The 25545-nt window shown below is 40.2% G+C and overlaps 1 protein-coding gene across 1 annotated transcript in view; it reads left to right on the top strand.

Moving 5' to 3' along the window:
• ARMH3 (armadillo like helical domain containing 3) overlaps nt 1–25545 on the top strand; it is a 174105-nt gene that overhangs the window by 14969 nt on the left and 133591 nt on the right. The window contains exons 3-15 of the mRNA XM_019459228.2: nt 1079–1135; nt 1280–1426; nt 3957–4064; nt 7811–7903; nt 8899–8973; nt 9093–9179; nt 14087–14143; nt 15229–15272; nt 16701–16761; nt 19282–19328; nt 19862–19937; nt 21525–21618; nt 24971–25072. Of these exons, the coding sequence (XP_019314773.1) occupies nt 1079–1135; nt 1280–1426; nt 3957–4064; nt 7811–7903; nt 8899–8973; nt 9093–9179; nt 14087–14143; nt 15229–15272; nt 16701–16761; nt 19282–19328; nt 19862–19937; nt 21525–21618; nt 24971–25072 (1048 nt within the window). The remainder of the gene's footprint in view (nt 1–1078; nt 1136–1279; nt 1427–3956; nt 4065–7810; nt 7904–8898; nt 8974–9092; nt 9180–14086; nt 14144–15228; nt 15273–16700; nt 16762–19281; nt 19329–19861; nt 19938–21524; nt 21619–24970; nt 25073–25545) is intronic.

Here is a 25545-nt window from a genome sequence, read left to right as displayed (position 1 = left end):
ATTGTTGATTGCGTGAGCTTTGAAGATGGGAAGTGCCAACACCATGAGTAGTCTGAGTTTCACATATAGATAGCAAAATGACATCACAGAAGTGTGAGAGGCAGAGTGTGACCCCTCCTAGGAGAAGGGGATGGAAAGAAATCACTAAATGAGGACCTTATGAGAAGGCCAGAAATGTTGCTTCTCTGTGTCATTCTTAGTTAAAAATCCAGAAGAGATTCCTAGTATAGTATTTTCTTAATAGATCAAGAGTTCGTAACTAATGAAGGTATTAGTTCTTGGTAGTAATTTTAAAAGGTCAACTTATGGGTGATAGTGGGCGATTGATCTCCTGGTTTTATGTCATTAGTTTTCCTTTAAAGTTGAGGTTCTCTTTTTCTTATTTTGCTCCTGAACCAGAAGCCTCTGACTCTTTAGAACTTCTGTTTGAAAATTATTGCTAAGAAATTTTGTATTTTAGCACTATACTTTTGTTAACCTTTTGGACCAATTTGAATTAAGGAAGACCATATTACAAGCTCTGTACAGTGGACTAAATGCATATAGGAGGGCAAGTAGAAGCAGTCAGCACGAGATGTTGTAAAACCATGCAGTATTGCTGATGTGATTCAGGTTCTGGCTCCTGTATGGGCGTAAGTAACTTAACTTTGTGGACCCTCTTTTCTAAAAGGAGTATACTGATAGTATCTACTATACCTGGCTCTCTGGGCCATTGTGTTTCATTTATGTGAAAGGGCTTTGCAGAACATACAGATGCGATAGGGACATCATAATGTGACTATCTTAATCAGTTGGTTAGGTTTACTTCTTGCCAGAAGAGAAAGATTTGGGGGGAGATTCTTTGAGCCATTATTTAACTTCTGGCACACAAATATATATCTATGCACAGTGTCTTCCATTTGGGGGAAAAAAAACCTCCAAAACTGTTGTTCCCTGTTATAGCAGTTTAGAATGATCAAGCATTTTCAAAGTTAATTTTGAAAGATAAGGTTGGTTATGTGTAAGTGACCCTTTCAGATGTGTTCTTAATGCTTTGGTGTTAGCTGGGGACATTGAACTGCTTATTTTCTGGTTTCAGACAGAGGACCCCAGTAAGTGCAGTCCACGATTTTGGGAGGAGCTCTTCCTTATGAAGGTAAACTTGATGGTATCTCTGGATTTTCCTACTAACGAAATTGCCTTCTCCTGTGTTCTACATGCGACACTAAAATGCACTCACATTAAATAGAGTACACTGAAAACGTTACTAAAAATAATATCCCTGTTGTTCCCTTGGTAGGTGAATTTAGAGTACCTAGAAGGCAAGCTGGAATCTCTTGATGGTGAGGAGTTAATGAAGATCAAGGACAATATTAATTGCTTATTTCAACACTGTATCCAAGCTCTGGGAGAGGAACATCCAATTCGAGTTGTCAATGCACTACAGGTATACAGCTGGGAGACTGGGGAAAGGAGTTTAATAGGGGAAAGGAGTTATAATACATCTGTTGGGACCTGAGGAACCTAAAATTGCCCTTAGGTATGAAGTTTTTTTTTCCCCTTTAAATAATAAACATCTATGCCATGTTTGTTGAGCCAGCTTCCTAGTTAAACAAATTGACACTTACACTAGTCATCTTGTTCATTGTATGATTTGATCTAAAGCCAAGACAGATGGACAGAATTCTTGATTATTTGAGGAAAGGAAGAGATAGAGGGGAAACTATGAGGTAGGGATAGTTAGTCTATCAGAAGAGATTTAAAAAAAAATTTTTTTTTAATTTTCGAGAGAGCAAGAGAGCATGAACGGGGGGAGGGGCAGAGAGAGAGAGAGAGAGAGAGAGAGAGAGAGAATTTTAAGCAGGCTCCACACTCAGCACAGAGCCTGATGAGGGGCTTGACCTCATGACCCTGGGATCACAACCTGAGCCAAAATCAAGAGTCGGACACTCAACCGACTGAGCCACCCAGGCACCCCCAGAAGAGATTATTCTTAAAACAGTATTTTCTCACTAGATTAGGAGTTCTTAATTTGAGGTTTCAGAGGGTCCTTGACAACCTGAAGTTATATGTAATATTTTAGGTGTATGTGGCTATTTTTTTCTGAAAAGAGAGCTTTCATCAGATTCTCAAAAGGGTCTGTAACTCAGAAAACATTAAGAATCATTGTTCTTAACGCTAAGTCACATATTCATGGGAAAGACGCACTGAGTAATTATTTCTTGAATGACTGTTATGTGCCAAGCATTGGGATAATGGGGATACATTACAGGTTTCTTGAGAGCAAAGACTTTGTTAGTTTCATTCAGTACTTTGTTCCTAGTGTATAGTACAGTGCCTGGCAAGTAGGACTTCAGAAGTAAATTTTTATTGAATGAATCATGGGCAAAATTTCTAAGTTTATAGTCCAGTAACTCCGGTGCATCTTAGATCAGGCTGAGTAGCTAGGGCAGTGATTGACAAGCTTAGAATATGAAGAATCCATGACAACATAAAGGATTTTATTGGAAATTTTGATATTATTTTTTTATTTTAGAGAAAGCATGCGGGTGGAGGAGAGAGGCAGAGTGAGAGAAAGAGAATCTTAAGTAGTCTCCCTACTAAGCACAGAGCCCGATGTGGGGCTCAATCCCATGACCCTGGGATCATGACCTGAGCTGAAATCAAGAGTTGGACGCTCAACCGACTGAGACACCCAGGCACCCCTGGAACTTTTGATAGTTTGGGTTTAAGTTTCTAACTTCCTAGTTGGGCAAATCACTTTGTGAGCCCCAGTTTTCTCATCTGTAGATTATAGAAATTACCTGTTGAGCTGATGTCCCAGAAAGAAGGACCATGTTTACCCTGTAGTTGTGTTAACAAAGTTAACAGTAAATTCTGCGTTTTGGGTATTGCAGTTGTAGGGGGTTCACTGAAAGCTGAAATGAAAGTTGGAAATTGTACTTATAATTGCGGTAGCTCACTATGGAGGCATGAATGGTAAACTGTTTTTAGTTCAGTGGAAGTAAATTGCGTTAAGTCACTTAGTAACCCATAAAAATATAGTATATTATTAAAATGGCTGATACTTGTTGAGCTTTAGAAAGTTTCAGGCACTATTCTTAGAGCATTAATAAAGTTCCAGGGAGTATTCCAAGTGTTTTAATTCTCATAGTTCTCACAACATCCCTATGAGATGGGTGCTATTATTGTCATTTCCATTTTATAGATGAGAAAACTGAGGCACTGAAAAGTTAACTAACTTGTCCAGGTTTACACAGCTAGTCAGTAGTGAATGGAGATTATAATGAATTTAAGATTTCTTTTCATGTTTATTTATTTATTTTGAAAGAGAGAGCAAGCGAGCGAGCACGAGCAGGGGAGTGACAGAGAGAGAGAGAGGGAGAGAATCCCAAGCAGGCTTCACGCTGTCAGCGCAGAGCTCAACGCGGGGCTCGATCTCACGAACTGCAAGATCATGACCTGAGCCGAAATCGAGAGCCAGTCGCTCAACTGACAGAGCCTCCCAGGCGCCCCATGAATTTAAGATTTGAAGCAACTGGTTGTTATCATATGGACCAAAATAACTTTTGTAGTTGTTAAAAAATACTAAGAATTATAAACTAAAATGTAAATACGGTAATGAATTTTAAGTAAAGGAAAAAAGCTCCACCAATCCCATGACTCAAGCTCAAGAACTGTTGTTATTTTTGAATTCACCTTCCAGTCTTTGTCTGCAATGCAGTTTTTGAAAAGAGGATGACTAAAAAACAACAACAAAAAAGATGGCAACAATTTCAAGTGCTGTTCCTCTTTTAATGTCTGGATTTTGCACGTAGTAAGACTCCGACTGTTCTGAAGCTTAGAGTGATAGAGCAATTGAATGTCAGCTGTGTAAGGAGGAGGTTCTGAGGTGGCAATGCGAGGCGACAGATCCAGTGCCCTTCACGTTTTGAGACTTCCTTTCTACAAAAGAATTCTTTCTCTAATCTCTGCAGACCTTGTGTGCACTCATTCGAGGAGTCCATCAAAAGAATAAATCTACCTCTGGGTTTGACATCATCAACATGCTGATGGGCTTTGACAAGGCAGAGTTGTGCATGAAGGTGAGGCGTAAGTTGTAGATGTGCTTGTGGATGGCTGCTTCTGACAGCTGTAGACAGTTAATGTACTAGAAGATTTGCACTCAGGTGGATAGAAATGGTTGAATTTGTTCTTGAATTTGGATATTTTTGTTTTACAAATTTGTTTATCTGAATAGAGGAAAATTTGAAATTCAAATTTGAAGTATCCTTCCCCTGCAGGATAAAGACTGAGCAGTTTATTTTATGATTTGTATTATGTGCTCATACATTCTTAAAAACACTTATGAACTCAAATAATATATAACAAGGGTAATGTAATATGCAGGGGTAACTTTAGTTCTAAACCTAAGTTTTCTTATTTACATGATGACTTTACCAGAATTTTTATTTCTACTGTTTGACACTTTTAAAGTAATAGCTTTATTGATAGATAGTTCACATATACAATTCACCCTTTTAAAATATGTAATTCAGTGGTTTTTTGTTTTAAGATTTTACATTTAAGTAATCTCTATATCCAACACCATGGAGCTCAAACTCACAACCCTGAGATCAAGAGTCACATGCTTTACCGACTGAGCCAGCCAGGCACCCCTCATTGAGTGGTTTTTAGTATATTCACTGTTAATTTTGGAACATTTTTATCACTCCAACAAGAATACATGTTCCCACTAGCAGTCATTCTCCATTCCCCCTTCTCTCTAGCCCCTGGCAACCATTAATCTGCTTTATGTCTTTATTGGTTTACCTATTCTGGACATCTCATCTAAATGGAATCATACGTGGTGTTCTGTGTCTAGCTTCTTGCACTTAGCATAATGTTTTCAGGGTCCACCTGTGTTGTGGCATGTGTCAGTGCTTCATTCCTTTTTATGGCTGATACTTCATTTTATGAATGTACCACATCAAATTTATTCATTCATCAGTTGATAGACATGTGGGATATTTCAGTATTTTGGCTATTATCAATAATGCTGCTGTGAACATTCATGAACAAGATTTTGTGTGGATGTCTGTTTTCAATTCTCTTGGGTATATACATAGGAGGAGAATTGTTGGGTCATATGGTAACTCTATGTTTAATATTTCAAGGAGGTTCCAAACTGTTTTCCAAAGTTAGTATACCATTTTACATTTCCATCGGCAGTGTATAAGCATTCCAGTTTTTCCACATCCTCGTCAACAATTGTTTTTGCCTCTCATATATATATGTGTATATATATATATGTATATATATATATTTTTTGGGGGTAGAAATATTTATTCAAATCCTTTGCCCATTTCTAGATTGAGTTATTTGTTTTATATTGTTGAGTTGTAGGAGTTCTTTATATATTTTGGATAGAAGTCCCTTATCAGATATCTGATTTGTAATGTTTGACACTTTCTTGAGTGAATGTTGTTTATAATATGAACTTTGAAGAACTAGTCTTCTGTCATTCTCTGAATTTGAAATAATCTATGTGACAAAGAATCCTTATAGCGATCAGGTTATTTTTTACAAGTTATGAATGTACAGTTGTAAGTACATGAAGACTTAGTACTTGGAGTCCGTTTTCCAAGCCTCTACTGCTCCTATGTATATATCATGGTAAAATCTCAGATCTCGCTCTCATTCTTGTAGTTCTCACTATTGTCTATATGCTGCCGATTACTAAGTCTCTATTGTTAGTCTTAACATCCCCTCATGAGGCTCAGAGTTGTATACTCTGTAAGCAGTTGCTGAATTTACCCACTCATACATCCCTAAAGTACCTCTTGCTTGACATCTACAAAATGGAACTCCTTATTTTCCCTTCATCTGTTCTTCCTCATTCATTCCCTGTTAGAATGGGCTCTCCTGTCATCTCAGTCACCCAAGCCAAAAGCTGGAGTCATCCTTGACTCTTCCTCTCATCTTTCACATCTAGATGATCACCATGTTCATCTAATTTTGCCTCAGTTCATATTTTTCATACCTGTCTTTGCTTTTTTTCCCCTACTGCCAGTGTCCCCATTATCTCTCACCAGAACCATTTCAGTGATGCCTTCATTCATTCTTTTGACAAATGTTGGTTAGGCTCCAATGTGCCAGGCACAGGGGATACACAGGCAAATAAGACATGGCAGCTTCTTCAGAAAATTGCTAGATTAGTCCTCATTTGTCTCCCTCCCTTCAGGCTTACCATCTTTAAATCTGTCATCCACACTGATACCACAGTGATGTGTCTTACACTCAAATCTCTGCTGCTTAAAACCCTTCATTAGTTTCCCATCAATAACAGGATAAAGACCAAACTCCCTAGTTAGCTTTATATAGCTTTCATGACCTGCTCTCTATTTATTTCTCTAGTCTCTCTCACCACTGTGTTTCCCTCTGTACTTTCATAATAATAAATTACTTGTGTTCCAACTCCACACCCAGGGCCGTTTCATTCCTCATGTGTCTTTGATCATGCTATTGCCTGTCTAGAATTCTTTTCCTCATCAAGTTTTAATTAACTCCTACTGATTTTCCAAAATATAACCCACCGCTTAGGAGTCTTGGAATAGGTGACTTCTGAGATAATTCCCCTTTTCCATGTATATTTCTGTCATAGTAACCATTAAATTAAAACTGCTTATTTTTCTCTTCCAGTAGACTAAAAATGCCTTGAGAGCAAAGGCCATTACCTAATTTTTCTTCTTGAATTCTTTGAAAGCACAATATTTAGCATATAGTAGACCTTCACCATATATTTGTTGAATTGAAGTAACTAATTTTGAACCTTCACTTGAGCTTTCAGCATGCTAAATCCTATTCTTCATTCATTCTCCTCCTTCATTTAATGTAAAATATTTCTTTTCTTGTTCCTTCTGTTGTAGTGTGTGAGGGTTTCATCTTTGATTACATTGGGTCTGAGAGCTGGTTGTTAGTACAAGTGATATACTCCAGTCACATTGTCTAGTAGAATCGACCAAGGTGGACACAGCTAGTTTTGTTGGATAGTGTCTATGGCCAGTGATGGCTAGTAGTGATATTGTCTCTTTGTTGTTTATTCAGCGTGCCTCCATCAAATGATATATTTTATCAGATAGTGAAACTTATCTATAGTTATTTGACCATTATTAATCTTTTTTAGCCATTATTGGTCTTTAACCACTTTTTTTAACCACTTATTTTTTTCCTAATGTAATTGAATTAATTTAATTGAATTAGTTTATTGTTTTTAATTTATTATTCAACCACTGTTATTAGCCTTTAAAAAATTTACTTCTATTAAACATTTTTTAACATTTTTTAATTGTTTTTGAGAGAGAGAGAGAAAGAGAGAGAGAGACAGTGTGCAGGCAGGAGAGGAGCAGAGAAAGAGAGGGAGACAGAATCCGAAGCAGGCTCCAGGCTCTGAGCTGTCAGCACAGAGCCCAACACAGGGCTCAAACCCATCTACCATGAGATCATGACCTGAGCCAAAGCTGGATGCTTAACCACTGAGCCACCCAGGCACCCTTACTTCATTCTATTCTAAAGGTCATGAGAATGATAGGTTGCAAACATTCATTTGATGAAGTAGTGAATTCTTTATTATTCTGTGCTGTTGTTCTAAAGCATTTTTCCCCAAATAGCTACACTTTGAAGTCTTACTTTTCTTTGTCTGATCTTGCAAGGCCTAGGCCTGAAGGAGTGATATGGTTGCTTCATTGAATGCTGTACACATTAACCTGTGTAACATAAACCCAGAGTTGGACAGAGACACAGTAGAGACGTTATTTGGTATGCTTTAATACTTAACGGATCTCTTTCTCAGAACTTGATGGAGAGTTTGGATTCATTGCTTTGTGCAGAAGGTTCTGAAAGTCTGAAGAGTTTATGTCTGAAACTTCTCCTTTGCTTAGTGACCGTAAGTGACCCATTTATATGTTTCTCTATCAAGGGTGTTACTGACAGTAGGAGCAAGCTTATTTGAATGCTTGAGCCCAAAGTTAGAAAGGAAAAGAGGAAAAAAAAAATTCTCTGCTGGGGCATCATATCACTCCATTGTGTGAATGTGTAGAAGGAAGTTAGATGAATGGGCTTTCACTTCCTGGAAGCTGCTCTTTGCAACCATTGGCATTTTTAGCCTATGGGATACATGATATTTCTCACTTTAGAGGTACTACCCCTGCAGAATTCTTGTCTTCTGAATTGTCAGATTTGCTCTTCTCATCAGGTCTCATTTGGAAACAGTTTTTGTGATTCTGAATAGTTATTTGTTCTGATTTTGACATAACTGGAAGCTGGCCCGTACCTTCTAGTGGGAGGAGGGCGGGGTGTTGTTCATTTACTTCAAGTAATTCCTTTTCCCTGCCATCACTCAAAGTCTTCTGGATCATAAACTTCTTTCTGTGCATTTGAGGAATGAAACCCCCCCAAAACTGAAGTAAATGCTTAAGTGAGGGTGTGAGAGAAACAGTACATTCAGAGATTCAGGAAGTTTTAATTTGCTCATTTCTTACCCTTCTAGTGTCTGACTGTTAAGGCTCTGGCAGCTTCAGAGGTGCTTATTAAAAGTCTACTAAGTATCTAGTAGAATGTTTTAACATTTCTGATTCTCTTAGATAGTGGGGGAGGAGTTATACTTGAGATAGCAGAGTGCCTAGGAAATAGCCTTTTAAAAAAATATTTATTTATCTTAGAGAGAGAGACAGAGACAGAGACAGAGACAGAGAGAGAGAACCAACGTGGGAGGGGCAGAGGGAGGGGAGGACAGAGGATCTGAAATGGGCTCTGTGCTGACAGCAGCGAGCAATGTGGAGCTTGAACCCCTGAATCATAAGATCATGACCTGAGCCAAAGTCAGATGCTTAACCGACTGAGCCACGCAGGCGCCCCTAAAAAGCCTTTTATTGCATTTAGGTGACAGATAACATCAGCCAGAACACTATCCTAGAGTATGTGATGATCAACAGCATATTTGAAGCAATTTTACAGGTAGGTCATTTCCCCCATCCTCTCTTTCTCTTTTGGGTAAACCGCTTCCTCAAATCTTCTCTGTCAGCATTCCTAGGAACTAGGAGTTAGCACTCATGCATTTCTGGTTCATGTTACAGATACTCTCCCACCCCCCAAGTCGCAGGGAGCATGGGTATGATGCTGTTGTCCTCTTGGCTTTGTTGGTGAATTACAGAAAATATGAGGTGAGTGGGCCCCTTAATGGACACTTATAATCTTTCTGTAATCTTCCTACACTCCTAGGAAGGACTTTAACATAGAAGACATGTTCTTGGTAAATGGTATATAGATTAACTTTGATTAACCAATTCTAAAACTTCTATATTAAATGCTTGGGGCAGAGGGTATAGCCGTTTAAAGGAATCCCGTGGTACACCTTCTAATAAAGTGAGTGAATGTCCCTTAATGTAGTGGTTCCCAAACCTAGTTTATCATTGGAATCACCTAGGAACTTGTTAAAAAGAAGAAATTTCTGGGCTTTACTCTGGACACACTGAATCCAAATCTCTTGGAGGGAGGAACTGGGAATCTGTTGTTGTTGTTGTTGTTGTTGTTCGTGGTGGTGGTGGTTGTTATTTATTCTCCTGTTGAGTATGATGATTAGCCAGGATTGGGAACCACTGACCTAACACATCTGTTTTGAAAGACTGGACTTTTGTATGTTGGATTTCCTTAATGCGGTCCACTTGTGTAAGTATCACTCTTGGTCTGGGAACTCTTTTTGATTTTAATGGAGAATTGAAGACAGAGCCTTACTCATGTCAGTTCTGGAATTCTCTTTGTTCCTGAGTTAATCAGGGACAGATGTACAAGTTTTTGAGATGAAGAGCAGAACTCAGAGATTTGTATTTGATTTTATGCCTCTACTTGATTCTTCTTAAAAGGGAGAACACACAGAAAAGGAAGGTGGGGCTCACGGAAGACCAGGGGCCTCACTGGGGATTGCTTTGGAGGGATAGGGAGCATTTGGCACTGGGCTCTGGACACTAGGGGTTGAACCCAGAATCCAGGAGCTGCCTTGAGGTAATCTGACGTTCTTCACTTAGCGAGTAGCAGTGCTATGAGAAATGAGCCAGCTGAGGGAGGCTTTTCGTTTGTGAGCTTCTGGATCCTCAGTCAATGATTTTCTTTTAAGATTTCTTTTCTTATAATTTAATTTTTAAAAATGTTAATTTTTAATTTATTTTTAATGTTTATTTTTGAGAGAAAGAGAGAGGGAGAGAGAGATAGAGCACAAATGGGGGAGGGGCAGAGAGAGAGGGAGACACAGAATCTGAAGGAGGCTCCAGGCCCTGAGCTATCAGCACAGAGCCCAACACGCGGCTCAAATCCACGGACCACGAGATCATGACTTGAGCCGAAGTCGGATGCCCAACTGACTGAGCCACCCAGGTGCCCCTTAAATGTTTGTTTATTTTTGAGAGAGAGAGTGTATGTACGGGAGAAGGGGAGAGGAGCAGAGGAGAGAGAATCTTAAGCAGGCTTCATGCTCAGTTCAGCACGGAGACTGAGGTGGGGCTTGAGCCTCATGATTGGGAGATCATGATCTGAGCCGAAATCAAGAGTCAGACACTTAACTGACTGAGCCACCCAGGCGCCCTTAAAATTTTTTATTTTTAAGTAGTCTCTACCCCAGCGTGGGGCTCAAACTCACAGCACTGAGATCAAGAGCCACATGCTTCATCAACTGAGCCAGCCATGTGCCCCACTTAGTGATTTCTGAGATGGCTCTTAGTCAAGTCAAGAGTGATGGGTAACAAAATCTGGAGCTTATTCTTACAAGGAGAAGTATGGAAGAAGGGGAGGCTGTGAGAAAGGAATACTTAAAGAGGGACTGGAATATGTGGAGCAATGTTACTGTGTTAGGGATCCCAGGAGTTGATTGCTTTAATTTTCTTGGAGTAACTTACAAATGGTGTGTGGAGCTACTAATAAATATGTGATGTGTCACCAACACCTGTTTTGCTGGTGATCTGGAGGGGTTGGCATGGTAGCCATTTTGATCTCTGTCGTGTGTAAAAGCCACTGTGGCCTTATTACAATAGCAAGAGAAGGAACTGAGGAAAAATGCTGGAGATAGTTAATGAAAGTTGAGTTGTACGTTATAGGAAAGCGCCATCATCAGTAATGAGTATTTTCTGAACATTCTGCTGGATGCAGGCCGATCTGAGGCAATGGCTTGGTTTCTCTAAATGTGAACTGAACCCTGGTTCGGCCCAGTAGGGCTCTTTGAAATGTTGGCCTGAAAAATTAGACAGGGACAAGGAACTAGAGAAAATCATATTTCTGGAGTGAGGTATGCATCTCTAGTCTGTCAGAAGCCTCAGAAGAATTAGTATAGTAGGCAAGGGCAAGCTAGTGGGCATAATTTATCTGGGCTTTGCAGCTTTTGATAGAAGTCACTCACCAGAAACCATTAAGGAAACCTAGTGACCATGGAGCAGGAAGGTTTTTGACAGGCACATGAGGAATTCCAGATGAACATAGCAAAACCAAAAGCTGGTAAAATTTTATGCAAACTAGTATGAGAGGATGCATGCTGGGGAGGACAGATTCTAGCTACCACCACAATCCATCCCATGATGGATGGGGAAAGTTGCAACCTTTTAGCAAGGTGCAGAGGGCTCCAGGGAGACTGGGCACCCACCTAAACGCAGAGAAGGCAGATAAGGTTGTTGGACTTAAGGAATGGAAGTGATGGAAAAGACATCATGTAGTAAATGTAAATGATTCTTCTTCACCTGAAATAGCGCATTCCATTTTTGTTATTTCATCTAAGGGGATAGAAGAGGTTCCCCCCCCCCCCCCCCCGCAAAAGCCAATGAAAAATGATGGGTATGGTTTAGATCAAATAAAGGCAGAACCCTATTAGAGTGATCCTGTATAGGCTCACAGAGTTTGTAATTCTGTCTTGTGGATGAGAAGTAGATTGCTTTCAGTTTAAAAAACGTGACCAGCACAACAGGCATATAGTGTTAAGGAAAATCAGTATCTGGTAGAATAGAAATTTTCACAGCATTGAGATCCTGGCCTTGTCGGTTTGCCCAGTCTCCTGTAATGACGTGACTCAGTCCCCAGTTGGACATGATGTTTCCCAGAAATTACAAACTTGTTTATTGTCCAGTTGCAAATTGATGCTTCTTGTTTTCTTTTTTTTCTTAAAGAGTTTTCTTTCAAACATGATAAAAATGTTGAAGAAGCAAATACATAGTTACCGATCATGTAGCCCTCACCGTATGCTAGATACTATGCTAAGGATTTTACATGTCTTAATTCATTTTTTTTAAAATTTTTTTTTTTCAACGTTTTTTATTTATTTTTGGGACAGAGAGAGACAGAGCATGAACGGGGGAGGGGCAGAGAGAGAAGGAGACACAGAATCGGAAACAGGCTCCAGGCTCCGAGCCATCAGCCCAGAGCCTGACGCGGGGCTGGAACTCACGGAGCGCGAGATCGTGACCTGGCTGAAGTCGGACGCTTAACCGACTGCGCCACCCAGGCGCCCCATTAATTCATTTTTAAGTCTTATGGCAACCCTGAGAAAGAAAATGTTGTCCCCATTTTGAAGATGAGGAAGTTGAGCTTAGGTTAATAAAGGTGCCTAACTTGTCACAATTAGTAAGTAGAGGAGCTAGAACCCAAACCTTTGCTTTTAGCCACCTTCCCTTTTCCTCAACTGCTAAAGATAGGTTGTTCTTGGTAATCAGATGATCATTATTATTACCGAAAACTGGACTTTTGGGACGGTGAGTGACAAGGACGTTTTAAAGATTATGCCAAGAAACAGTGACCTGTTCCTTCTAGTGTTGTTCTCTTCATTGTGGCATCTCTAAGTCAGCCTACTGCCAGTTTCTTTTCCAAGGACCCACTTGCATTGGACCTTGTCTGACATTTGCAGCATCAGCAGGATTTGACTACTGGTTATAGGAAGCAGTGTAGAGAGCCTTCCTCTTTCAGATCAAGTGGCAAATGGAGTGGATTTTACCTCCTTGGGTTGTGTTGTAGAAAACATTGTAAACATTTGGGCTCTTAAGAAAGTAAAACTGCTGTCTCTTTTTCTATTCCCAGTTGACATTCAAAAGATACCCTCAGAAACTTGATGAAATAAAGTCTATGTGGGGGGTTTCCAGGTTTCTCAGTGACGAGTTTTCTTGGGTGCTGTAGAAACTACCAGTATTGTTCTTTGCTTCCCTTGGGTTAAAATTGGTGGCTGATCTAGGTGAGGTCTTTCCTTACATCCCTTGTGTGGGATGTTTTTAAGGTGAGCAGGTCATTTGTTCTCATTCTACTGGTAGGATATGGCCCAACTGCATAATGAGTTTAAATATATGTCCATTTCCATATGCTGCCCAGCTGAGATTGGGTCTGGGAAAACTCAAGAAATCTTCCAATGTTGTAAGTGATGGGACAATCATTAAATCCCAGTGTTCTGACCAGATTGTAGTTTGGATAATTACATCTTTTTTTTTCAGTTCCCCTGCAGTGTTATTTGGGTATCAGATCCATAAATGGCCTCTCTGGCTGTTAAGCAGCTGCCACTTTCCACCCCCAAGGTGGCTTTGTTTTACGGGTGGGTGAATCAGTCCTTGCATATAGTTTGTGGAATGGTTAGGGAGCCTTTGGGATGAGACTGTAAGTTAACAACTTATACATCTGTGCCTTATGGCAAAGAAGCTTTTATGTTCCCCCAAGACTGCTGTCCCTATGGACTCAGATTATTGGTAGGATAGGACGAAATGAGTTTTGTGGAGTGTTCACTTCTTAGAAATAAATAAGATGGAAAGATGGGAGAAGTGGTAGACATAGGCCTGGACCGATCCAGCCTAGAGGAAAATGCAAGTAGAACAGAACTGGGGTGTGTGTGTGTGTGTGTGTGTGTGTGTGTGTGTGTGTGTGTGGTGATTGCCCATGCACACTGAGAGATTTACTGGAAATGGGGGGAGTCAGTTGGCAGAATGGGTTTGATTTGGGTATTAGGAGCATCACTATAGAGAGAGGGCCTTATAGAACCATTTTTGTTAACACTTTGTTAAATAACTAATGGGTTGTTAACTAAGTCAACTCACCTTGAATCTCTTCTCTTGTTTAACAGTCTGTGAATCCTTATATTGTGAAGCTGTCTATCGTGGATGATGAGGCTACGCTCAATGTGAGTATCTAGATCCTTGTATGTTGTTTTAAGTACTTATGTTTGTTTAAGTACTTGATATTTAGAACAGAGAGCAGAGAGCTATTGTGTTAATTTCATCTGGCTATAAAGAGGGAATTGGTCTTTTCCTTTTAGAGCATCAGTGTGACTATTTTATTGTCTTTAATCTTCTCATCATGGAAGGAAGGTATGAAGAGACGTTTGTTTGCTAATCATGATGAAATGGTTGGTTATGTTTCATGTTACAGTGTGCTGAGGTTGATGATCCTATAGAGTCAGTAAGTTACATTCCCAAGAATAAGAAGGCTTAGATGATATATCAAATCACCACGATGTATATACTTTAGATATCTTACAATTTTGTATGTCAGTAAAGATGAAATAAAAAAAAAAAAAAGACACAGCGAGGCTTAGAAGACTAACTGATGGGAGATCCCTTCTTGTAGAACTAGCTAGATGGCATTTGCAGCCCAACTTGGTGAAGCTGAAGCATGGAGGATGGTCTCTGTATCTGTTACATGTGTCCTTGAAAGTTTGGGATCGAATATCTGATCTCTGACTAAGGGAGGAAGAAGATGACCAGGTGTCAGGCATATTGCCCTCTTCATTCTTCTAATTTATCTTATGAAAAAAAAAGCACACATGATTCATCCCATGGCCTTACTTGATCTTTGTGTCATGTTTATTAGCGGGTTCTAAAGGGAAAGTGGATAAGAAGATGGATGCATCTCCCTGGTAACTTCCTGTTTTCCTGTGGCCTGAAAGAGAGTGGCTTGTCTCTAAGCACCTTCATTTAGCGTGAGACTCATTGTCGCTCTTACTGTGACTGTTTTAGAGACATGAGAGCTTTTTGTTTGAAGATTCTAACTTTGTCTTATCTTTTGAGGTGAAAATGATCCCAGTGAAATTGTCAGTGATCTAGGCTGGTCTGTTTTGTGCCCCCCACCCCCTTGTTACTCTATGAAAGTAACATTAAGATAGTTAGATCAGGAAAATCTGGACCCCAGGACTGTATTTAGTGTTTTCCCTGGCCTGGCATCACCACCAGCCCCTTATTTCACCTGTGCTATCCTTTTTCTTTCTAGGGAATGGGACTTGTGATTGCCCAGGCTTTATCTGAGTATAATAGGTAAGTCCACTGTTCCAGAAGGGAAGGGTCTAATTTTCGTTTGAATTGGTTGAGTAGAAAACAGGTTTGCTCCAGTGCTTGGGTGAATTTCCCTTACCTATCCTAGAAGAGTATTCTTAGATTTAGCTTCTGGTAGACATATTTGCTCTAAGCTCAGCTTGATGGCCTTAGCAAAGGTGGTTTCTTTTTTCTTTCTTTCTTTCTTTCTTTCTTTCTTTCTTTCTTTCTTTCTTTCTTTCTTTCTTTCTTTCTCTTTCCCTCCTTCCCTCCCTCCCTTCCTTCCTTCCTTCCTTCCTTCCTTCCTTCCTTCCTTCCTTCCTTCCTTCCTTCCTTCTTTTTGAGAGACAGAGCATGAGCAAGGGAGGGGCAGAGTGGGAAAGAGAGAGAATCCCAAGCAGGCTCTGCACTTCAGTCCAGAGCCTGACATGGGGCTCAAACTCACAAACCATGAGATCGTGACCTGAGTTGAGACCCAACATTCAGACGCTTAACTGACGAACCACCCAGGTGCCCCAGCAGGAGTTGTTTCTAATACCAGGGGGAAAGTAGCCACCAGGTTAGTGTCATCTTTTATTTAAGCAATTAGACACTTTTTTTTTTTTTTGCAACCTTTGGTATTTTATTGCAGGGTATTTTAACTTGTTTTCCAGCCACAAGGAGGCTCTTCCATTTAGCGCGATGTATCATACAAGTCATTTTCTATGTAAAAAAGGTTGCGAAGCACCACTTTTTTGTACACTTAAAAGATAAATAAAAGGAGAAAACATATTGAATTAGCTCTAGTTTGGTGGATACTTCTTTTTCATCAGGAATCAACCGCAGCTTCCCAGAGTCCCTGTCTTTTCTGAGGGCTCTCTTCATTGATGCTTGTTTTCCCTTTTGCTTTGGATGAAGAAGGATCTGGTATTCAGTGAATGGAAACCAGAAGTGTTCCTAATCCTGGCAAGGGCCAGGCAGTATCTTTCTTGTTCCTCTCCAGACGTTGCTCACACACAATTGGATGTGGAATTTCAAATCTGCCCCATCTCCACAAATAGTTTAGCTCACAGATTTCCCTCCTCTTCCTTCAAAAACAAACAAGATTTTCACTCTACAGCCTTAAAGTAATTTCACTGTTACACTTTTCAAGTAATAGTCTGTTTGGGAAATAACTGGATCAGCCATATGTTAGAGCAGTTTCACACGTTTGCAGCTTGCTTTCTGCCTCTCTCCCAAAGTAGCCAGGCATTTTGATACATTCCGCCTCAAGAGCAGAGGCATGTATGCCTCTTAGCTTGCAGGGGAGACTGGAGTGGCTACATTGTCATAATGCTTTTGTTTTCTGGAGTCACTGAATTCAGAGTGCCCTGCCCTGATTATCTAGAATGCCAAGGATGGAGACATACTTGATAAATAATACTAAAGTTGAATTTAGTTATTTTTGTTCAGGCAATATAAAGACAAGGAAGAAGAACACCAGAGTGGTTTTTTCTCTGCTTTAACAAATATGGTAAGTCCGACTTGTTTTTTCTGCCTTGCTCAGCAGTCTTAAGGCGTCTGCAGGGGTAGACAAATCTGTACTTAGAAGTTCAAATGTTTGAGATGATGGCATGATGAGGGGAGAGTGGCTCAGAGCAGAGTTTTGAATGTTTATCTTTGAGAGAGAGAGAGAGGGAGAGAGGGCGGGCGCAAGCAGGGGGAGGGGCAGAAAAAGGAAAGAGAGAGAGAATCTTAAGCAGGCTCTAAGCTGTCAGTGAGAAGCCTGTTGCGGGGCTTTATGCCATGAACCATGACATCATGACCTTAGTGGAAATCAAGAGTTGGATGCTTAACCAACTGAGCCACCCAGAAGTCCCAAAGAAAAGATATTTTTGAGAGCTGTATCTCTTTTATTGATTCCCAAATCCAAGTGAGATAAGGAAAGGAGAGCTCCGATTGCTCTGGGATTGATTTTTTTCAAATTAATTAATTCAGTTTTATAAAAGCTAAAAAAGGGTACACATTAAGCCAGACTTTTGCTTCCTGAAGAGCTGGCTATGTTTGAGGACTGACCCTACAGAATATTGAATAGGAAAGTTTAGATCTTAGCCCAGCCCCGAGTGTCCCTTGGCTGTCTGCTGTGGCCACTTGATCCCTCATAGCTGGTCCTGGAGTTGAGGGATTGATGCAGTGGATTTGACCCACTTATCTAAAGATTTAATGGACTGAGAGGTCCATAGTTTAGGAAAGTTACTGGTCCATTTTGCAAGACTTCTGAATAAGGTTTCTCAGCCTTGGCACCACAGTCATTTTGGGCCAGGTAACCTGGGACTAATATTTTATTTTATTTTATTTTATTTTATTTTATTTTATTTTATTTTATTTTATTTTATTTTATTTATTTTATTTTATTTATTTTATTTTATTTATTTTATTTTATTTTTTAATTTACATCCGAGTTAGCATATAGTGCAACAATGATTTCAGGAGTAGATTCCTTAATGCCCCTTACCCATGTAGCCCATCCCCCTCTCCCACAACCCCTATAGCAACCCTCTGTTCTCCGTAGTTAAGAGTCTCTTATAAGTTTTTGTCCCCCTCCCTGTTTTTATATTATTTTTGCTTCCCTTCCCTTATGTTCTCGTTTTTGTATCTTAAAGTACTCATGTGAGTGAAGTCATATGATATTTGTCTTTCTCTGACCGACTAATTTTGCTTAGCATAATACCCTCTAGTTCTATCCACATAATTGCGAATGGCTGGGACTAATTTTGTTTAAAAAAAAATTTTTATTTACATTTATTTATTTATTTATTTATTTTTGAGAGACAGAATGAAACTTATAGCACAAGGCGGCGGGGGAGAGGGGGCAGAGAGAGAAGGAGACACAGAATCTGAAGCAGGCTCCAGGCTCCGAGCAAGTGCTCAGCACAGAGCCCAACACAGGGCTCAAACCCACGAACCATGAGATCATGACCTGAGCCGAAGTTTGTCACTTAACCTACTGAGCCACCCAGGTGCTCCCGCTGGGACTAATTTTTAAGAGATAAATCTCTCAGGTCTTAGATTCTAGGCAGATTTAGAAAGTCTTTCTTCTTGGACATTAGTATTCAAGTGATCAGCTGTAGGGCAAGACAGTTTTTGAGTTCACTGCAAAAAATAATCATCCATCTATCCTCGAAAAGGCAGCTTTTCCCCCTCAATGCCTGTCATCTTCCCTTCTTTCTTAGAGTCTACTCTCAGAAAAGGATCTGATAAGCTCTTTAACTCTGAAGCATAAGTGAATAAAGTTTCTCAGAGGTCAGAGCAATATGAGCACTGTGTTGGTATTTGGTTAAATGAATTGGATGTAATTATACTGCTCCCAGGGATCCTGGCCTTTTAGCCAGGAAGGAAAAGTTTTGTATGAAACAAAGGAAGTTTGAGCTGCATAGTTTGGGAGCATCAGTAGGCAGATGGAAAAGTATTTTTAGAGGGATGGGCATCTTTCTCAGTGCCTCTGATATCACACATATTGGAGATAGCCTACTCCATTTACTTCTTTGGCTGCCCTGCCTACAACACAGACTAAAGATTTTATGATCTGAAAGTGGGTCTCACATAGACATTTCTGGTCTGAAACCCAAATATTCCTCCGAAGATGGCTCTATGTTGGATGAAATCAGTGTGCTTTCTGTGGTGTTCTTTATAAGTTAGTTTCTGACTTCAAATAAGCAACTTTTGGGAAAGATGCAGAGTGACAAGGAGGTCTAGGTTACCATTTACTTGCTGTCAGCGGTTACTGAACTTACACATTGAAGAGGAGAGCTGGACCAAAGTCCTGATTGTTCTGTTTTAAGGCCCCTTAAGGAAAGACAATTTAGTGGAGTTCTTGTGATTCTTTGAAGATCTTTAAAGTGGGCTGGTTTTCGTCTGTAGGATGGGTGGGCCAGTTCCCTGTTCCCTCAGGCTGCAAGCAGCTTGTCCTTTCACTGGTTTAAAGGCTTCACCGGCACAGAGCCCCTTTCACATTTCCCTGCTATAAATCTGCAATTCCTCTTTCCTTCCACAGGTGGGCAGCATGTTCATAGCAGATGCCCATGAGAAAATCTCAGTACAGTAAGTGGCTGACATTCTTGTGCGGTGACTTGAACTCTAGTGTGGGCTATCTGGCTGGATAGGAGTGTGAAACGTTACCTCTTGTTAATCTTTTATGGATTCAAACTTTATGGTGATTTATCAGATGTTTCTTGGGTTGTAAACAATAATGGACCCTTAGAAACCACTCCTTTGGACATGTCTGTTGAGCCCTAAGAAGCTGAAAAATGGTTCTCAGCTGTCTCTGGAATGAAATGAAGGGGGGCTAGGTGTCTAAGCCAGTTAAGGACTTAACTGAATTGGGGTAGAAAAATGAGAAGGAAAGTAGGGAATGAAGGGAATAAGAACTAGTCCTAAGGAATTAAAATTAAAGCCCTGACTCCTTGCCTATATACCCTTTACATAAACCCAACAAGGAAATAAAGGGAACATTAGAAACTCAAAGGGATTGATAATGAGGAACTTGGGTGAAATTTTATCTTGTTGGTCATAGTGTTTTAACTCTTCCACTGTAAGAGCCTCTCCAGTTTGTTCTCTTTGTTTTCTTTCTTTAGAACCAATGAGGCCATCCTTCTGGCACTTTATGAAGCTGTTCATTTAAATCGCAACTTCATCACAGTGTTAGCCCAGGTTGGTTATATTAAAAACTCCAATCCTTCTTCTCCCTGAATTTCATACAGATTCACTCCATTGAAAAGCCTCGCTGGCTCTGCCCGTTTAACCCCTGCTTTGTATTGGTAAGTGGTAGCAACAAAGAGTTGCATTAGTTGCCTCTGTACCAGGTTGTCCTCAATTATGTATGTTTCCATCTAGTGCTGAAGTGGGTCTGATAGTATGCAAAGTTAATGGTTTTGACCAGTCTACTAATTCATTTGACCAGTTTACTGATTCTGTTAACCCAGACAAGTTGAGATTACTTCATTTTGCTCACTGGCAATTCCCATATGGATTTTTATGTCAGGCTTTCTGCTTCCTAAACCACCGTGGAATTGCAACTAGAGATAAAAGAGGCCAAGTCACTTGTCTTATTATTTCACCAATTTCCCGAGTACGGAAGTAAAAAGTATCGTATCTAGCATAAGGCTAGCTGTTAGGAGAAAAAATGGTCTATGCGTATTGAAAGCAGGAAGTCACAGGATCCTGAGTGCTAGGTCACTTCCTAGCTTGGGATGTCTTCGGTAGTTGGTAGAGAGGGACTAAAACAGGCCAGGAGCTCAAGTGCTGGCCATGAAAGCTGTCTTTAAAAATAGATAAAGTGTTTGTATCTTAGAGTCAGAATGTTTAAAATATGTATGCAGGTTTCTTTTAAAAGAACGTTTGTTTATGTTTATGCTTTTTTCTGTCTCAAAGGGCAGATGTGTACGGATGGAATCACTGATGGAGTTTTATTTAACAACAACAACAAAATGAGGCCATGCTTAAAAAGTAGTGTGCTGGTTTAGGCTCTGCCTATGAGGACACTTATTATTTATCAAGACTGAGAACATGAGAGATTTTATCCACCATTCTCATTATGTTTGTCTGCTGTCTGGTGTCTGTCACTGATGTTAAAGGAGGGATGAGGAAGGTGAAAGGCTGGAAAAGCTGTTGGGGAGGAGAAGGGAATAGCTGCCACTCAGCTTAATTCTCAAGAGCTAATGTGACAGAGGTGGCTAAGGAAGGTCAGGGACAGAGGAGTCATCTGTTTGGGTCCCAGTGGATGTCTCCCCCATGTCTCTGCTTCCACACTGTACACTCTTATTGGTTGTGGAACAGGGAGACTGCTGTCTGCTAGCTCTTTTTATAACACCTCTTATCCACTTGCTTCGCCTGTACTTATTCGTCAACTGTGTGGTCATCGAGACAGTCTATGTATGTGTTTTAGGTTGATCTGATGAGAGGAGTCCTTTCCCAGGTTCAGTGAGGACTGTAGATGCCCTCTTTTTGGTAGAATAATCTCAGGTATTTGTTTACCCCAGTTTTTATTTGCATGGTTCTGCAGAAAACTTATGTAATGGAAACTTAGTTGCTTAAAGAAAACTTGGGCACAGAGCTTCTTAGTAGAATTTAGCAAGCATCAACAGGAATCACGTTCTCACGGGAACTCAATGCAGAAGCGGTCCCTCCTCAGTGAGCATTCCATCTAATTATGACGCCAGGAATACCAGAAAGACTGTTGTGGGGAGGCTACTCAGAACTAGGTTATGTCTTTTCTTACCTGCTTCTGTTCTCTTTCAGAGTCATCCAGAGATGGGCTTGGTGACAACCCCTGTCAGTCCTGCTCCGACAACCCCAGCCACACCACTTGGGACCACACCACCCTCCTCGGATGGTAAACCCACCACCTCATGTTTTCTTGATTAATACGATCTTGAATCTTTCAGGGTGAGTGTAGCTGTGTTGAACAAAGAACACAGTTGTTAATTCTTTCACCTAAGAAATTGTCTGAGGTGATATCCTTTAGGACTTCTGAAGCTCCAGTGGAAATTTTGGAAAAGATAGTCAGGTGCTTTTCTCTGTGTTAGAAGCCTGTCCTCAGGAAATGCTTGTAGAATCATGGAGTGCTAGATCTGAAAAGGACCTCTGAGGTCAGTGATGCCTGTCTTGCCAAACTCTCAGGATACTTGTGAGGCGCTGATGAGATACTTTATGAAGGTCTCTCTGAAATAAATGTAAGATAGTAATGTTATCTCATGTTACCATTGGTCAAATGAGGGAATTGAGGCCAGAGAAATAAATGGTTCACCTACTGTTAGTGAGAGTTGAGCCTAAGATCCAGGACATGGGTCAGGGCAGGGACCATGTCTGTTTTGTTCACTATTGTCTGACCAGTGTAGTGCCTGGCATGGTCACTGCTTAGTAAATATTAGTTGAGTACATGCATGAGAAAGTGAACCCTAAGATATTACATACTGATATGTGTCTGCCAGCACTCACAGGGGGAAAATATCAAGCTTTGAGTGTATTATAATTGGAATTTGGTGGGTATTTAAGACTTCTACCCCTAACCCCCCCCCACCCCCCACCCCACACATGCACACAAATTTCCACTTTATAAATTTTATGGCTGGAACTTAAGAAAAAGGTAGCAGGAAAGAAGTTATGAATTTTGCCCAATAAGCTTTGTTGTCACCTGAGTGTGTTTGATAGAGTACATTAACCTAAAAATAATCTTTGTTTAATACTTGATGTTTTACCTGAAATGTTTACTGAATTTTGGGTAAAGAAATATAGGAAATCCAACTTTGATCCTTTCTCTGTGCCTCTCTACTGTCTGTACGAGAAATGGTCTTGTTTGATCTGCCTTTTCTCCTTGAAATTTTCATATAGCACCTGTGGCAGTAGCATTTCAAGGTAGTAAAAGTGGTGTTGGTACAGAAGAGTGTCAGGAAGGTGCCATTCGTACTCAGGTCTGTGGTAGCAAGTTGGATCTGTTTGGAACTGAAAGCCAAATTCCAAAATATCTTAGTGAGAAGGAGCAAGTAGTAAGGATTGCTTACTTGTCTTTGCTTTTTCAGGTCACTGAATAATCCAATGGAAATACTGTTCTTTCTCTTTAAGGATGAAGCCTGCCTGGTTACCATGGATATCAAAAGCCATATATATATATATATATATATATATATATATATATATATATATATCTCCATATATCTGAATTCCATGTGATGTTGGGGTTTGGATGCTTCAGAGAACTGCCTTTCAAACTGTTCATTGTGAACACTCCACCCACACACTTGATTATGCAATGGCAGGATTTGTGCTTACTTACCTACAACCAGTTGAGCTTTTATTGTTTCTAGTGGGAAGATGGAGTCAGCCCACTTTCAAATGACTGTCTCCCTTGTCAGAGGCTGCTGGGAAGAATTATGAAGCCAAAGATCAAGGAATAACTCTTCCTTAAGAAGGGGATTTTAATTTATGAGGGATTTTATTCTATTTCTTCTATTTTGTCCTTTTTCCTCTCTCCTAACTCATTTCCTATCTATAGGGATCCTAAGCGTTATAACCTTGTTTCCAGGTTTTTGTCTTTAATTATGTATAGTGGTGCTCAGTGGCCCAGTTATATTTAAAGGTATGTCACTGAAGCCATTATTTTTAAAAGCCAGGAGTTTAGATGTAACATTTGTTCCCAGCTCAGACTTGACATTTGACAACTCAGCCTTGGCATGAGAGGACTTTCTGGTAAACTAAAAATACATATACTTCTATATTTCTGCATATTACATAAGACATTTTTCCAGTTACTGCTGTGTGTGAGTGGGGAAAAAAGTCCCACTTACCAGTTAGATTCCTCTTTGTATTGGACAAAGGAATGATTATGGGCTCTGAGCTTCAAAATAGGCTTGTAGTAGTAGTCTCAGGTCATTAACCCATAATGTGAATTAAGACCTTTTAGTATTTGAACATAAAAATATATTTGTCTTTTATTAGTTTTGGGAGGCTGAACTATGGGAAAACAGCCAAGGATTGGACATGCTGATTTCTTCTCATAAGGCTTTCTGTTGTGCTTGTTGTGTGTTATGGAACCATTATATGCAAATGTTTCCCATTGTTAATAAATGTTCTCAGCATACATCATAATAACTCCAGAAGGATCCACTATGGTTGTGAATACATATTATGAGTAATATCCCAAACTCAGCTGAGTCTTCACAGGTGAAAATACTGCAGAAAGCTATAGATTTTCTAGCTTGTCTGAGCCATCATGAGCCTCCTTTTGCTTTATATTATGTCTTCGTGTAAAAACAGTTAACAAGATGTCTAAGTCTAATTTAAAGTCTTAGAAACTTGATATATCTACATTAAGACTGTTCTGGGGCCATCTGACTGGCTCAGTTGATAGAGCATGAGACTCTTGATCTCAGGGTTGTGAGTTCAAGCCCCACATTGGATGTGGAGCCTACTTTAAAAAAAAAAAACAAAAAACAGAAAGACGATTCTGTGTGGGTTAGCCCTGGTTTGGTCCCTCATTGTTCATTACAACTGTGGCTCAGAGAGTGGGGACAAGGGGTAATTTCTCTTGGAATAAGAAGTAGCTGGGTGTATAAAACTCAGTTTCCAGGCTATCCCAATCAATAGTGTCCACCTGTTTTCAGTATTCTTTTTCAGGTTCCATTTCGGGGGGCCGGGGCAGGGGAAGAGATTAAGGAGTAGAATTTGCATGTAATTCTGTCTTAACTTTTTTCCCTTCCATCTTGGGTATTTCTAGCCTAAAGTCTTATTCTTAAAACTGAGCAAGATTTCTCCTTATTAGGAATGAATTGTCATTTATTTTAAGTAGGAGACTCATCAAAGCAAGGCTCATTTATATTCAATACAGATCTTTCCCTTAGGTACAAATCAGAGTGCCTTTAAGAAGGGCCCTGAACACTTTTGGGTTACTTGACGCTAAAAGCAGAATCAAAAGACCCTTTTTAGGATGTTGGGAGAAAAGCGCTGTTCCCGGAGACCTGCTCTCCTATATTACAGAAAAGGTATTGGTCTTGGGACCAATCATGGGAGTAGGAAGGGCTCTAGAGGCCTAGGAACAGTAGCTAAGGGTTTAATGCGAAGCACTTGGTCCTCCCTCTTTCGTGGAAAAAGTTTATTTGGTGATTTTTTGTCTGCTGGCAAATTGGCTATGTAAGTAGAAGTCTTAGAATATGTTATAGGCTAAATACATTTCATCTGTTCTATTCCAGTTATAAGTTCTGTGGAACTCCCACTGGATGCAGATGTACAGACCAGTAATCTACTCATAACCTTCTTAAAGTACAGCTCGATTGTCATGCAGGACACCAAAGGTAAGGCAGGCTACCTGGGGGGCTCAGGAAGCAGGAGGTGTGGCAGGCAGCTACTTAGCTAGAATCAAGGAGCAGCATTAATACTTTGAAACTTTGGATGAACTGTTGGGGCCTCCTGTACAGGGTGATGGTCCTGATTACTGGAAAACAGTGATTTCTCACTGCCAGATGGCAATTAGGTGGTGTTGGGAAAACCTGGAGCTGGAGGGGGAGTACTTCAAAAATAGAACAGGAAAAAAAAATTGGTCTTTACAAGAACTAGCAAGTGATTTTAGCAGATTTTGGTAAGTAGATGCAAAGTCTATTGTGTGGGAAGGGGAGGGATTAGCATGCATCAGGGACTTCCCTTTTGAGGACAAGAATTGGAAGCATCAGCTTGTGGTGAGAATTCGTGGACTATTGTACTGAGTACCGTAGGAAGAGGTGAGATTGAGAAGGACAGTGTTCCTTAACACTTAAAACAGAAGTGTCCT

The sequence above is a fragment of the Panthera pardus genome, unplaced genomic scaffold (genome assembly GCF_024362965.1).
Source record: "Panthera pardus isolate Hobbes unplaced genomic scaffold, ASM2436296v1 HiC_scaffold_22, whole genome shotgun sequence".
Lineage (NCBI taxonomy): Eukaryota > Metazoa > Chordata > Mammalia > Carnivora > Felidae > Panthera > Panthera pardus.
Note: the sequence above shows the minus strand (reverse complement) of the source record. Positions and strands in the feature narration are given on the sequence as shown.